Source organism: Micromys minutus, assembly GCF_963924665.1.
Source record: "Micromys minutus genome assembly, chromosome: 26".
In the NCBI taxonomy this organism is placed as follows: domain Eukaryota; kingdom Metazoa; phylum Chordata; class Mammalia; order Rodentia; family Muridae; genus Micromys; species Micromys minutus.
In genome coordinates this window covers 20,105,974-20,121,158 of record NC_137961.1, presented here as the reverse complement: position 1 = coordinate 20,121,158, position 15,185 = coordinate 20,105,974, and the positions used below count along the sequence as shown (strand labels likewise).

At 43.8% G+C, this 15,185-nt stretch overlaps 1 protein-coding gene and 1 pseudogene across 2 annotated transcripts in view; both read left to right on the top strand.

The window, feature by feature from the left end:
• The first annotated feature begins 767 nt into the window (after nt 1-767).
• LOC308437469 (spliceosome-associated protein CWC15 homolog) lies at nt 768-1,565 on the top strand (annotated as a pseudogene). The gene is made up of 2 exons: nt 768-812; nt 867-1,565. The product of its transcript is annotated as a spliceosome-associated protein CWC15 homolog (transcript).
• An 8,526-nt stretch (nt 1,566-10,091) lies between these two features.
• The window catches only part of RIPK2 (receptor interacting serine/threonine kinase 2), a 32,247-nt gene continuing 27,153 nt past the window's right edge, over nt 10,092-15,185 (top strand). The window contains exons 1-2 of the mRNA XM_080938725.1: nt 10,092-10,465; nt 14,980-15,133. Coding sequence (XP_080794851.1) covers nt 10,293-10,465; nt 14,980-15,133 — 327 coding nt within the window. The 5' untranslated portion in view covers nt 10,092-10,292. The remainder of the gene's footprint in view (nt 10,466-14,979; nt 15,134-15,185) is intronic.

The following is a 15,185-nucleotide window of genomic DNA, read 5'->3' as shown; positions in this document are numbered from 1 at the left end:
AGTTCTTTTCCACCTCCTTACCCCTGGGCAACATCCTCACCGTGAGCACAAAGGTGACTTTATCTCTCTTCTGCTTTGGCAAACGCGTTTGTATATACTTACACTTTGCAGGCTCGGGTTTACCAAAAGTTAGGAACTTTTGTGGAAATCATGGCCATATCCCTCTGTCCTCTGTGGACTACTGTCAGGAGAGTCCTTTTGCAGGAGCCGCATTTTTTATCTCTCATGTATTTTGAATTTCTCCCTTAAGATTCAGCATTCCTCTCTAAGAAAGAAAGATCTCAGCAGACCAAGTTTGGGGAAATGTCCTCTCATCTCCTTTATCTTCAGAAATTTCTTGCCTTCATAAAGAATATTTTCCACCCTGCTCCTCCATGCAATTGGAATGTCAAGGACAGGCCTCTAGGGGAACAAGATTGAGTTTGTTCTTACTATGATTGGGTGAGATATGACTAAATCACTGTCTTCAAATTTCACTAACAAAGTTGATGTGTGGGTACCCACCCAATCTGCCTTTTGCAGACTTCCACAGTTGTTCTAAAGTTCGGGTGAAGAATATAACTTCCTCGAGCCATCATACCACACCGGAGATAATAATCACCACAAAACTACCATAAAAGCCAGGCACAGTGGAACACACCTATAACCCTAGCACTCAGGAGGCAGAGATGAGATCACAAAATCAAGGTCAGGTACTGGTTAGTTTTATGTCAATTTGCCACAAGCTAGTCATCTGCAGGGGGGGGGGGGAGACTTCAATTAAGAACATGCCTCCAGGGCGCAGAGATTTCTGGGAGTTAAGGGTCACAATGGTTCGTGAGTGAGCTTCTGAAGGTGCTGCGTCGGACCCCCGCCAGAAATAAAAGTTGACAACAGCTGCCAAACCAACTTTTGAACCTGCAAGAGGTGGGAGAGGAAAAGGAGAAGGGGATCTGAGTCGGCTCTCCAAGCAGTACTCAAGCAGAGACCTTCCCTCCCATACAAAGATCAAGTACGGACAAACCACACAGGACGCCCCTGAAGAGGTTCGCAACTGTGACTTTAGGAGAGAGTTGGAAGAGAGAGAGAGAGAGAGAGAGAGAGAGCTGCCGCCAGGGAAAAAATTAGGGACCGTCCAACCCGAGAACATACAACTTCCTCTTCCGTGTCAAAGAAGCCCCGCTTAGACCAGATTCCTGCCGCCAACCTTGATGCTGACGACCCTCTCACTGATGAGGAAGATGAGGATTTTGAAGAGGAGAGCGATGATGATGATACCACGGCTCTTCTTGCAGAGCTAGAGAAGATCAAGAAGGAAAGAGCTTAAGAGCAGGAAGGAACAAGAACAAAAAGCAGAGGAAGAGAGAATTCGCATGGAAAACATTCTGAGTGGAAACCCTCTCCTAAATCTCACTGGTCCATCCCAGCCTCAGGCCAACTTCAAGGTTAAAAGAAGGTGGGACGATGATGTTGTTTTTAAGAACTGTGCAAAGGGTATAGATGACCAGAAGAAAGACAAAAGATTTGTAAACGATACACTGCGATCTGAATTTCACAAAACGTTCATGGAGAAATACATTAAGTAGTACAGTTTTATGTGCTTCATTAAAGACTAACATGTTAAGGATCAAAAAAAAAAAAAGACCATGCCTCCATAATATCAAGCTGTAGTTATTGGCATGGGTGGGCCCATCCCATTGTGGGTAATGCTATCCTTGGGTTGGTGGTCCCAGGTGCTGTAAGAAAGCTGGCTGAGAAAGCCACGTCAAGAAAGCTAGTAAGCAGCACCCCTCTGTGGCCTGTGCATCAGCTCCCGCCTCCAGCTTCCAGCCCTGCTTGAGTTCCTGTCCTGAATTTCTTCAATGATGGACTATGGAGTGGAAATGTAAACTAAATAAACCCTTCTCTCCCTAACTTGCTTTTTGGCCATGGTGTTTCAGCATAGCAACAGAGACTCTAATGCTATCAGTTTGCGCTGTAGGCCCAGTTCTAGGTCAGCCTGAGCTACATAGCATGACTGTCTCAAAAAACAAACACATGATTGCCTTAAAAAATACTGTATTTGGCAGAGCACGAAGTACGTCTTTTGTGTAAACAATTCATATTTCAATTTTGTCATCTTTTATGTATCTACTTCAAAATAATCTTCTATGACATTTATTCAGATGACTGATATGTGATTATATCTAGCAAGAATACACTCAATTTTAATATCTAACTACACTGGAAGCAAGATATTTTCCAAACAAGTATTCAGTTGTACAGGATTTATTTTCTAATTCATTAACAAGATTTAAATTTTCCAAGTTAATATTAAGAAATACCACATTTGAATGCACTGTAGAGTTTTGAGAACTATATAGATCTTGACTATAAATATGTATTTTTTTCAGTATTAGAGATCAGATCTTGGCTGTTGCGCGTGCTATCAAGGACCCTACTAAGCCACGTCCCTAGCTCAAAAAGGTGTTATCTTTGTGAGTATGTGCACAAGTGCATGCTTGTGTGTGTATTCGTGTGCATGTGGATAAGGGTACACATATGGAAATGTGAGGATCGCCTTGAATATTGTCCTTCCTGTTTAAGATAGGGTCTTTTGTTGTTCACTGCTACATCTGCAGGCTGGCCGGCCCTCAAGCTTCTGTGTTTCTCCCGTCTCTATCTCTGATTGCCTCATAGAGGAAATGGATTAACAGATATGCAGCATTACACCCAGACGTATGTGTGTTCTGGGGAATCTTATCCTAGATTCTCAAACTTGCACAGTGTAGGAAGCATTTTACCTACTGGGCCATCCCTCCAGCTCAAATATTTTTAAATACGAACTTGGTAACTAAGAAACTAAAACCTGAAACATGTAGGCCTTGGTAATCTTGCATGCTGTTAGCCAGGGAATTGTTCCTGGATTTACATCCACAAAGTTTAAGGTAGTACTGACATTAAATGGTGAAAGAGACAAATTAACACTTTAAGGTTGCTAGCCTGCACATCCTTAACAGAGACAGCCTTGCTCACAGCTAAAGCAAATCTTCATTAAACAGTGGACTAAGCAGTATTAAATCAGTCACACTATATTCCCAGTAGCCTCATAACATTTTGATAGAAGAACTAGCCATATATGATCCAAAAACACGATTTCCTGAGTTCATAGCTGGACGATCTTATTTAACAGTTGAGGGACAATGTAGGGCGTAGTTCTGATGCTAAGGTCCTATTCCCCAATTGGTTCTTGATGTGTCAGTAAAGACAGCCAGAGTTGTTGGGCGCAAGGGATAGTGGGACTTTCAGGGCCCTGGAGAAAACACAGACGCATGGCAGGAGAGAGGAAGTTTTTTGCCATACTGTGGAAGGTGAAGAAACCAGCCACCATGTGAAGTCTCAGGTGCTCACTACTGCAGGCAGATGGTCATGTATGTTTGGCAGAGGTTAGGTGGGACTAGCCATTGAAGTTTAGGGCAGGTGGGAGGAGAGGAAATAAAAATATTATTAAGGACACACTTTTCCAGGCAGGAGATAGTAACACTGAGCAATTGTGTCCTAAGGCAAGTTGAAAAGGAACAAACTCTGTGTGTTTGTGTGTGTGTGTGTGTGTGTGTGTGTGTACATTGCATGTGTGTGTTTTGTTCGAAGATTAAAGAGAAGCCAGATGGAGTACTGGTAGTGGGTCACTTCTCAGAGCTAAAGGCAGTAGCATAAAACTATACGCAATAGTTTTATTGCGTATACACAAATAACAGCTCGATACCTCATTATTTCCATTAGTAAAATGTAAATAACAATAGCCTTTTCTAGAAAGTATTGTTTTACATACATTATCATATGGAAGATGCTTAGAACGATCTAATACACATCTTACCACCCAGCATCATGTAAATTTTAGCTATCATTTTTTTATTATTATTTTTAAGAAACATAGTGCCTTGGGTCATGTCCTTGTAATCTACAATGTGAAGGATGATAATTGTGCCTAGACATCCTAATTTGCTCACAAGGTCGGTCCTTTGAAAAGTCCGTAGAGCCAGCACAGCCCGAGATACAGTGAAGGCTGGCAGTTGGTTAATGTCAACATGGTCTAGTCAAAGACTGCAAGAGCGCCATCTACAGTGATGCAAGACTGCATTCATTGGTTCATTGCAAGCGGGAAAAGCATCATGGGGACACAGAGGGAATCTCAATAAGACAGTTAGGAAGAATTTCCTATACGAGCTGAGCCCAGGGAGCATCTAAGGAAATGAGAAGCCCCTTCAGATGCTGTCTAGGAGCAGGGAGGGACTGTTGATTAGCCTAACCTTTTTAATTAAATCACTGAAAGACAAAAGCCGAGGTAATGAGAGTGTAATTGGAAAAGAGGCAGTGGTCACTCGTTGTTAGCCAGAAATGGGGAGCGTTTGCTCATCTTCTTGGTTGGCAATGTTCATATTTTTTGCCTGTTCCGACATTCCCATGAAGAATGTATTTCTGTCCAGCTTCACTACAAAGTGTAAGTTGTGTTGGCTGAGGCTAGTGTCCTGTGAACATGCTTACCTTTCCCACAGGAGCACACACATTCAAGCTAAGTACTTAGAAAGCTCCTGGCTACCAGAGACTTATTTTCCTGTTTCTCAAACTGGGTAAGAGAGTTTCGATCAAACGGCAGGGCTGGTGAGAAAACTAGCTAATGTTGCTATCACAGAAACTGTTGGGTTTAGCATAAAGTCCTTTCTTTTATAATCATTGTGTAACTTGAGCCTCAGAACAAGTCAAGTAAGTCAAACAGGGGGGCCTTCACTTACTCAACTCCAGAGGCTCAACAGATAATGCACTTCATGCAAATGATCCCTCCCTGTTGTAAAGACTGCATGCTGGGCTTGTGCTGCAATGCTGCTCTAGGGAGATACATATTTCAGTTCCTTATAACAATTTTGGAACAATATTGGGTCACAGCGGCTTCTGGGTGCTTCTTATTTTCCAGTTACGCTTCGAGTTCTCCCTAGAAATCTGTTCGACCGCTGGTGCTGGATCTCTGGTTAATCACACTTCCTGCTTCCATTAGGCTGTGCTAGTCTGCCCTGTTAAGACCAAATCTTCACAGGCTACTTCAGTGGGGATAGCTTTGCCTATTGTCCCCAGTCCTATCTCTGCCCCACACAGGATCTTTTAAACTCACATCCTCTTTCGCAGCATAGCTTCTTAAAGTGAAAGCAACGGTGCTGCCTTCAAAGGAAATATACCTCAGCATGTTAAGCCAACAACTTTGGAATGACGGGGAACACGATTTTTGAGCTATGGAGGAAAAAGCAAACAATTCTACTAAATACAGGCACTGAAATTCCTAGAATTAGACTAATCAGCTAGTTATATATAAGTTCTTGCACATTTTGAGAAACCTGCCAAATAAAATCCCACAGGAAAAATGGAAATTCCCAGGAAAATTTTGTACCAGTGAATCTTTGTCCAGCACCATCTTTTTGTATCTGGGAATTTCCCTAATCACTCTATTTCTCTGCTTAGACACCGTACAAAGCGAAAGTGAAAACTGAACACAGCACTGGTCATCATCCAACCAAAGCAGTTCCCAGAAAGGGCAGGGACTCTGAGCCCAATAGACATGCTCCGGCATCCTAACCCTGCAACCCTTAAATGGTCGCTTCTGGAAATGCACACTATCACCGTGAATGCTGCCTTTCTTAATTTGCCCATGGGATTTTCCAGACATTGAGAGGAGAAGCCTGAACTTTCAGCAGAACACTTAGCAACCCTATGAGCATGCTCTGGCCTCTGATCTTTCCGAGGACAGTCAAAGCATTTTGATTGCAGAGACATTTATTTTCCTACTACTGTACTTCTAGCACTTAGGATAAAGGTATACTAAATGTTTATTAAATGTGTTGCCTTGGCATATTGGGCTGGAGGTGTTGAACTACCAGGCAGGTCCAATTTTCATTTACACACTTCTTAATAGCAATTGAATGCCATATACCATACCTATTTAGGATATGTTAAAAATCATATTAATATGAATAAAAAGGAATATGTTTCTAGTATATTATAAACAACTAAATATAATAATGAAGTGGGTATTCAGTACTGTTCATCTCCCTTTTCTTTTAATCATGAATCAAATCAGGGGATTTTGGAGCAAATTATTTTCTCCGTATTCTTTACCATAATAAACCAAACATAATTTGAGGACTAAAACACAGTTTCATTTAGAAAGTTTTTTTTTCACTGATCATGAAGAAATTATTAAACACACTTAATTCAGCTAATTTTATCTTATATCTCCCTGTGTTGAAAGTATGGGGCAATCAACACAGGGGCGGCTCATTGGTATTCTGACCATATAATCAGCTTTTTCAATTAACACTGTAGGGCTAGAGAGATTGCTCAGCAGTTAAGAGCACTGACTGTTCTTCCAGAGGAAGATGGCCTGCATCCGCATGGCAACTCACAGCTATCTGTAACTCCGGAAGGTATTTATTCCCTCTTCTGGCTCTGCCGGTACCAGGCAGGTGTGCATAAATACACACAAGAATAAATTGAGAATTTTAGCTAACTGTGATGGCAAACACTTTCAATTGGACATTCAGGAGGCAAGTCAGTTGGATCTCTGTGAGTTCAAGGCCAACCTGGACTACATAGTCCGTTCCAGGACAGTCAGGGCCATGTAGAAAGGCCCTGTCTCAAAAGTTTAAAAAAAAAAAAAAAGTAAAATATTAATAATAATGATAATAATAATACTGAGAAATCCTAAACTATTCCTTGATAGATATATGATTAAACAACTATAGTATACCTGTACCATGCAATACTACTCAGCGATATATGAAAAGCTATCAATACAAACAAAAAGTCATGTGGACCTCAAGGATATGATGCTGAATAACCAAAATAATCTGAACACGTTACCGATCTTACAGTTCCATTAACGTATTATGGCTTGCATATGAAGCGGCCTTCCAAAAGCCCGCGCATTAAAGGCTTACTTCCCAAGTGGTAGCATTCCTAAGAAGTGGTTAGATCATGAGGCTTGCTCCATTTATTGGCAACCTATTGATCGCCTCATAACTGAAGGGGCTGATAGAAATCAGGGCCCAACTTGAAGAAAGCAGGCCACTGCAGGCATTGGCAGGACATCGTCTGTGAAAGACAATAGTGTCCCTGGCCTTCCCCAGATTTATGCTTCTTAGTGAACGGGTTTGCACCACCCAGGATCCCTGCCAGGATGCCCTGCCTCCCTGGGCTCCAAAGCAGTGGAGCCCACCATCCGAGGACCATGACTCTGAAACCACGAGGCAAAATAACCTCTTCTTCCTTCCGGTAGATTTTTCTCAAGGATCCTTCGGACAGCCATGGGATCATCGGTTCGGTTTCTCTCTCCTAGCCCGGGGTAACGTCAGTCATTCTTTGAGTTACTGCAGTTGCCCTTGTCCCTTTGTCTGTACTCTGTCATCCCCCTATACTGGCTATCTTGGCACTTAAATACCTACTCTTTGCTGGGGGAGGAGGGAGTCGCAGGCTGACCCCAAACCCAGGAGCCTACTGCCTCAACCTCCCAAGTAATGAGGGACTTCCGGCGCATGGCACCACCTCTGATCCACTTCTTCCTATATCAACAGCCATCTTTGATTAAGGTCTGGACTTTAACTTAATCAGCTCTAGCTTAGAAATTTTCCTGTTGCTGTGATAAAACACCCTGTAAAAGCAACCTGCAGAAGGAAGAGAATATTTTAGGCTCAGAGCTGGAAGACACAACTGATTATGACAAGGGAAGCAATGGAGCAAGAGCAGATCAAATGTTTTCTATAAGTAGGGGTGATGGATGCTTGTACTTTTTGTCAGTGGGGGCACAGTAAAGAAACCAAGAAAAGTTGGGGAGCAAGGTTTTTATTGTGGAGGAGAGAGGGAGGGGTGGGGGGCATTCAGAGGTATCTGGAAGAGTCCAGAGCTTAGAGAAACAGAAGCTGACTGGCCATGGCCCAGAGCTATCTGTGAGGAAAGCAAGACTAGCAGAAAGAGCATGGAGAGAGAATTTCACGAATGGTGTGCCCTTGAAGAGGGGGAGAGACAGACTTGCCATTGTATAGAGAACAAGGGGTATCCAGGAGGAAGGAATCCTGGGAATTACAACAGTCTGGGAGCTAGTCTGGAGGAGTGATAGTGAGCCAACAGGGAATCAGACTGTAGATAATCAACAAGACAGCAAGCCTCTGGCTTTTCCCAAGAGTGTGAACTTTCTGGCTGACTTACCTGGGCATGCTCTAGGCAGGGCATTGATATGTCAAAGCTTGCACCGTGAGATACTATGGACCCATGGCTCTCTTTTCAAGGTGATCAATGCAAAAAAGAGGGGGAAAGGAGCCCAACCATGCTCTTCTGAAAAGGTGCCTTCTTTTTCAAAATGCCTGTATCTGATTTCTAAATGAGGTGTGAGTGTCTTAAAGCTGCTATGTCCTAAACTAATAATAGTACAGGCCCAAATAAACTTTGTTCACAATAACATTTAGGCATAATTTTGTAAGATTTTTGAATAAATAAGTTCAACACATAGATGTGATGCTTATTTTTAAGGCTAATTTGTCTACTTTTTCTAGGTTTCTTGTTTAGTACATTTACTTCAATATTAATGTCTTAAGCTTTACATCATTAATTAGTTGTTTATGAAAATTAAATGTACATATTTACAGAAAAATCCATGTATGTATGCATATATGTATATATATATATTCTTGGTTGAAAATATATGCCTATATATAGCTCAATTCCATATGTTGTAAGTACATATTTTTATGTTTTATTTATGTGAGTGTGCGTTACCCACAAAAGTCAGAAGAGGTGGTCAGATTCCCTGGAGCTAGAGAACAGGCAACTGTGAGCCACTAGAGTACTGACAGTACCTCGGGTCCTCTGGAAGAAGAACAAGCCCTCCTAATGGATTACCGATGATGTCAGCCCAAGAAAACACAATCTTAGAGTGTAGACTTGTAAAAAAAAAACTATTCGGAACTGGAGTGTAGAAAAGGAAATGTGAATATTGTATACACTACTAATATAAGGAACACAGTTACAGACTGTAAGATCCTGGTGGGTGTAAGATCATGGAACTATATCGCTCACAAATATGAGATATTTGTGCCATAAAAATCATCTAAGTAGAAAGATGTTTAAAGTAAAAAGAAGAAATAGTGCTGGGTTTTGGTTGTTTGGTGCTTTTGAGTTTGTCTGTTTTTCTTTTGGGATGGAAGACTTCCCAAACACAAGAAATGGCTCTGTTTTTCAATTTGTGTGTAGGCTTTGGGGAATAAAAGAAGAAACAGTTTCCTGGTAAGGGAGCATGTCACAGCAACTAAATACCTCAATTTGTCACAGTGACAGCGCTGACCTCTAAGTCACACCTCAAGTGACAGCCACTGCGCAGATTGCAGTGGAAGTAACCAGATGGTTACAGCTCAGGAAGTGAGCTAAGAAGTCACCAGGCTCCCCAGCAGGAGTCACCACACACCTTATCACTTCTGGGGTTTGGAAGCTAAGGAAGACACGCGAGCCAAAGGAAAATCCAGCCGACCCACATGACACCGGCCTGGAGGACTCCGGAGGGATTTTCCCCAGAGGAAAGCTTCCAGACCTCTAGTGGGAGGGAGGCCTGGGACACTCACCTCCACTAACCCCGGGAGCTGCAGAGGGAGGAGCCAGCAGGGGGAGGAGCCAGTAGAAGGAGGAGCCAATAGAAGGAGGAGCCCGCAGAGGGAGCAGTCTGCAGGAGAAGCCGGCGGAGGGCGGAGCCGTGGAGGCGGAGCCTGAAAAAGAAGGAGCCTAAGGAGGGACCTACAGAGGGAGGAGCCTGCAGAGGAGGAGCTGGCGGAGGGAGGAGCCGGCAGGGGAGGAGCCGGAGAAGGGAGGAGTCTGAGGAGGGAGAAGCCTACAGAGGGAGGAGCCAGCAGAGGAGAAGCCCGAGGACGGAAGTCGGCGGAGGAGGAGCCGGTAGAGGGAGGAGCCAGAGGAGGGAGGGGCCGGAGGAGGGAGGGGCCGGAGGAGGGAGGGGCCGGAGGAGGGAGGGGCCGGAGGAGGGAGGAGCCAGGGAAAGGAGGTGAGGGCTGCGGAGTTGGTGAAGGTAGAAGCCCGGCCAAGGAGGGCTAGCGGAGGGAGGAGCCCGCGCAGTCCAGGAGGAGGGCGGAGGAAGGTCCGCCTCGGCGCGGCCGCAGACCCGGGCTCCCAGGCACAGCCGGCCGGGCCGGAACTGCAGCGGCCGCGCGGGAATGGGCCGCCCCGGGACCTAGCGCGGCGCAGCACGGGCCGCGGCCAGGGTCGGGCGGAGCCGCCGCGCAGCCGGAGCCATGAACGGGGACGCCATCTGCAGCGCGCTGCCCCCCATCCCCTACCACAAGCTCGCCGACCTGCACTACCTCAGCCGCGGCGCCTCGGGCACCGTCTCGTCGGCTCGACACGCGGACTGGCGTGTGCGGGTTGCAGTGAAGCACCTGCACATCCACACGCCCCTGCTCGACAGGTAGGGCGCCGGCCGGGGGATAGACCAGTGGGCTATACTGGTCCTAGGGAGAAACTGTCCTGGACGTGCGTCAGACTTTGCCACTCGCCTCTCCACCGCCCTGCCTCTCCTATCCGAGGTGTTCTCGCTCTCTTCTCTCTCTCCAAAACCCTGCAATCAAGGCCACCTCTAAAAGCATGTTTATTGAACCCGACGTGTGTAGTACAGTGCTTGTGGGCTTTGCTGTGTTTCAGCTAGCTGTCAGCCACAAGAGCCGTGGAGCTCTTGGAAACCAAGTACGCAGTGAGTGCAAAATACACACCGGATTTTGAACTTTTAGCACTAATAATAATAATAATAATATACCGGTGTTTTATATTGACTAAACGTTAAAATATTTTTCTAGGGTTTTATGTGTGTTTCACACCCTATTTTTATTGAGCAGTGCTTCTCCTGAGCCTGCATGTTATGGCCTGGTTTGGGTTTGATTTGGTTTGGTTTGTTTTCTTTGTGGTTTATTACGTGCACTCACGAAGTTCAGATATCAAATTCTACAGTAATAGTTGTTATTCGAGCTCTTGCTTTGGACGTTCCCAAAGGAAGTGTGCACTGTTTTTTCTTTTTTTAACAGTGAGATGAAACAAAGGCTATTAAATGGTCAAAATTTATGAAGATGAAAAAAAATTTTTTTTTGACCATCCCATGTCCTGGTATTATTTGGATCCAACTCCCACATATTCAGAAGAAGAAGGGGGAAAAAAACGTTGGTTTCTGTTTCCAAGAAAACATTGCAACTGACTGACTACCACAGATCTGCGACTGTACGTGTTAGTCACTGGGTCTAGTCAGAGCTCTTGTATGTTTTTCTTTCATCAGAAATTGAACCGGACCTTCATTCAGTCCTTGGTGCACTTGCTAACATTGCTGGTAGCAATGTTCTCTTCTGCTGGATCTAGTGTGAAAATCCAGATATCATAGCGGCCCTATTGGTCAGAGGCTGTTAATGCTGGGTACCAGGTCAGATCCAGCATCTGATAACTAACTCTCTTGCTTCAGCCCTGATAGAATGGTGGACTTTGCCTGTAGCTCTTTTTTTCCACTATGGGATAGATCACATTGTAGTAGTCTGTGGAGCCTGCGCATGCGCGCCCGCGCACACAAATGAACAGTAGTTTAAGTTAAAGGGAGGTTGGTTAGGAACCACGCGAACAAATAGTCTATTGAAAGGTAGCACTAATCAACCACTAAGTATACTAAAGCTAATTGATTTCTCGCTTTGGATTCCGCTTTTCAAGGCTTTAATTTACCTAAGCTTTGTTTGTTAGGGATAAAGATGGAGAAGATGATGTTGCTTTCCCATATTCACCAAACACTTCATAGTATAGTTCCTTTAATTAGATAGGGAGATACCTTTATAAGACCAATAAAACCCCCTTTCGTTATTGCATTGTGTTCCTTTATCTTACAGTCTAAGATCTTACCGTGAGCACTGGCCTAGGCTTATGCAATTGTCTCTGAGGGTGTCTTACTTCCTCACCTATAAAATATGAATAATAAACACAGCACATATATCTGCCGTGCTCTGGTGTGGATAATGTACCCATTGTTCTTTAAGATTACCTGAAAGGAAAATAAGTTTATGTGACGTTACATGTTATTTTAACGATTAGTGATTCACTCCGTAGCCAATGAGTGGGCCTTCCTTAGCAGTCTTCCAGTCTTAATGGACTGATGGCTCCCGTTGGTTGTTCAAGTACCCTAGTGATGGATAGCTGTTTCCTACTGAAATTTTGAGTTGGGTTATTCTAGTGCTATCATTATTGAAGCTGTATTTTTAAAAAATCTTTTGCTTTCCTTTCCCCCCTCAATCTCGTTGACATCTAACTATCTGATTTGCTTTTCTCACCAGCCAATAGAATAGGAAAAGCACAGACTTTAGAGTACCAGGGCTACAGTTTAAATCCGACTTAAACCCTGTCACATTGTATTGTGCCCACCAAAGGATCATTCGCTTTTCCGACTGTAGATGGCCCATATGTAAAGAGGGGATAATGAAACCAGCCCAAGACAGTTGACTGCAGGGTTAGAGTGCATATAAAATGGCTAACAGGGAGGACGGATACATCATGCCTTTTGTGTGTATGTACATGCATGTGTTTGTATTAGTATGTACACATGGGAGATGCTTGTGCTGGTCCACGTGCATGATGTGTAAGCCAGGGGTCAACTTCAGGTGTTGTTTCTCAGTACCATCACTCTGTGTGTGTGTGTGTGTGTGTGTGTGTGTGTGTGTGTGTGTGTGTGTATTTAATATTTTGGAGCGTTCATTATTGTTGGCTTTTTTTATACTGTACCCTCTCATCTCAAGTGTCCAGGAATCTTCGTACTCATCCTGTAAGGAACTGTCTTGCTGACCCATATCTCTTGGGACAGATACGGAACTTGAGAAATTGAAGTTTAATTAAATGAGCTTCACTGACTGGTGGCCTTACAGTCGAGGTAAGGGAGAGGGACTAGAGAAACTTGCTTTCTGTTGTCTTGCACCTCTTGCATTTAGAAGCATCAAAATACTTTGCCCACTCAAAGACTCACTGACTTCCAGCTCTGGCTGGGTGTGTGTCCGTGCATCTCTTCATGTGCTTGAAGTAGCCTGGTCAGGAATGTCTGTTGGTATGATTTCAACAGCCATCCGTCCAGAGCTCGGGTTTCTTAAGAGCCAGCTAATCACCATCACTTACCCAACAGGCCTCTCCTGGAAGCATTTCTGTTTATGTCATTGCCACCAACACCCATGTATCTGGGGAAAGGATGATGGTATCATTTCAGCTCTCCCCCACTGCTTTTGTTTGAGTCCCTTGTAGCCAGTCAGTCCTGGAGTCTATCCTTCTGTCTTTCTACTACTACTTTATCAGTCAGGCACCCCTGGCTTTCTGCCGGGACTATCCTTACAGTCTTCAGAGTTGTTCCTCTTTCTCTTAATCCCATCTCTTGCTGGCAAGATCATTTTCTTGAAACCTCCTTGTCCTGATTTCTTTTCTCTTGCTCAAAACCTTGCATTGCACCTGACTGTCAGCCAGAGTGGTTTCGGGCATCTTAGGATCTCAGCGTGCCATTTATGTCCCCCTCCTCTGACCTACGCTCATTCGTGTCTTAGGTCTCGTCAGACAGACAGACAGTCATAGTCTTACTTTCACTTCCTGAATTCCTTTGACACATGGCTGTCGGACATGTCCCGTGAGGCTCAATAGGAGGCACTGCTGTAAGTCCTGGGGATGAATACACACATGTGCAGAAGAGAAGCCAGGTCTTACCTGTGGTGGAGCCTCCGTTTACTCTCTGTGCCTTCTCCCTGATGTTGAAATTCTAGCCATACTTCAGGTTCCACTGAAAGTCTACCTCTTTGAAGATGATGGTGACTTTACCGTGCTCAAAATTTTTATTCTGAACGCCTCATAGTTTGCTTGTGTGTGTGTGTGTGTATGTGTAAAATATATGGTAATTATCACATTATCGCTTGTATTATTCATTTATTTTTCTTATTTTCTTATCATCTGAATAATGAGCCTTTAAAGGCAAAGATACCATTTTGTCTTTGTGTGTTATAAAATGTTGACCACAGCTCTTTTTGGTAATTTCTTCTATTCATGACCGCATGGTATACCAGTGATTTGGCTATGGGTGCTTACCTGTCTGCTGTTCTTTTCCCAAGTCTGCTGTGTAATTTCTATGTTACTGACTTTGATGTGGCTTATCATGATGCAGATCATCCTCCAAGCCAGTGAGTCTCCGTCTCTGGGTTGTGAGCCCTTTGGGGGTCAAGCAACCCTTCCACAGGGGTCACCTAAGGCCTGTTAGAATACACAGATACTTACACTACAATTCATTACAATAGCAGAATCACAGCTCTGAAGTAGCAACGACGATAATTTCATGGTTAGGAATCACCACAACATGAGGAACTGTATTAAAGGGTCGGCATTAGGAAGGCTGAGCACCACTGATCTAAACAATTACATCTGCAATATTAAAATGTTTTAGAACGCAGGTTTGGAAAACTTGTATATGGTATATAAGGATAAAATGGAATTTTCTTCTAATCAAATATGTTCCTTTTAGTATAAAATAATCGAGATCATTGAATCAGTTCAAGCATCAGTCATTCTAACACAGGTGGATTGTGGGAGCTTCCTCTAACACTGGTCCTTTTCGTTCCTAGAAAAAGCACAGTAACAAGCCACGTGCTGCACTGTTACCACTAGCGGGAAGTACAGGAAAGTCCTAACCATGTGTGGTCCTCTTCCCACCAGTGGTTTATAGACGTTATTTTGACTGATCTCTAAACAGACCAGTAGAATGCATGGAGTGGATATTATCTCTGTTTTAAATATGGTCCAACTAAGGGACACAGAAAATGACAACTCATATGGAGCTACAGACCTAATTAGTGGGAAAAAGTCCAAGCTTAATTAATCTGTGGACATGGCATTTGTATGTTTTTCACTATCTGAAATAATTATCTTTTTTTCCCCTCTTAGTGAAAGGAATGACATCTTACGAGAAGCGGAAATACTCCATAAAGCGAGATTTAGTTACATTCTTCCAATTTTGGGAATTTGCAATGAGCCTGAATTCTTGGGCATAGTCACTGAGTACATGCCAAATGGATCATTAAATGAGCTTCTACACAGAGTAAGTACCGATTGTTTTCAGGGACGTCCTTCACTGTGTAATCTCCTCAAAC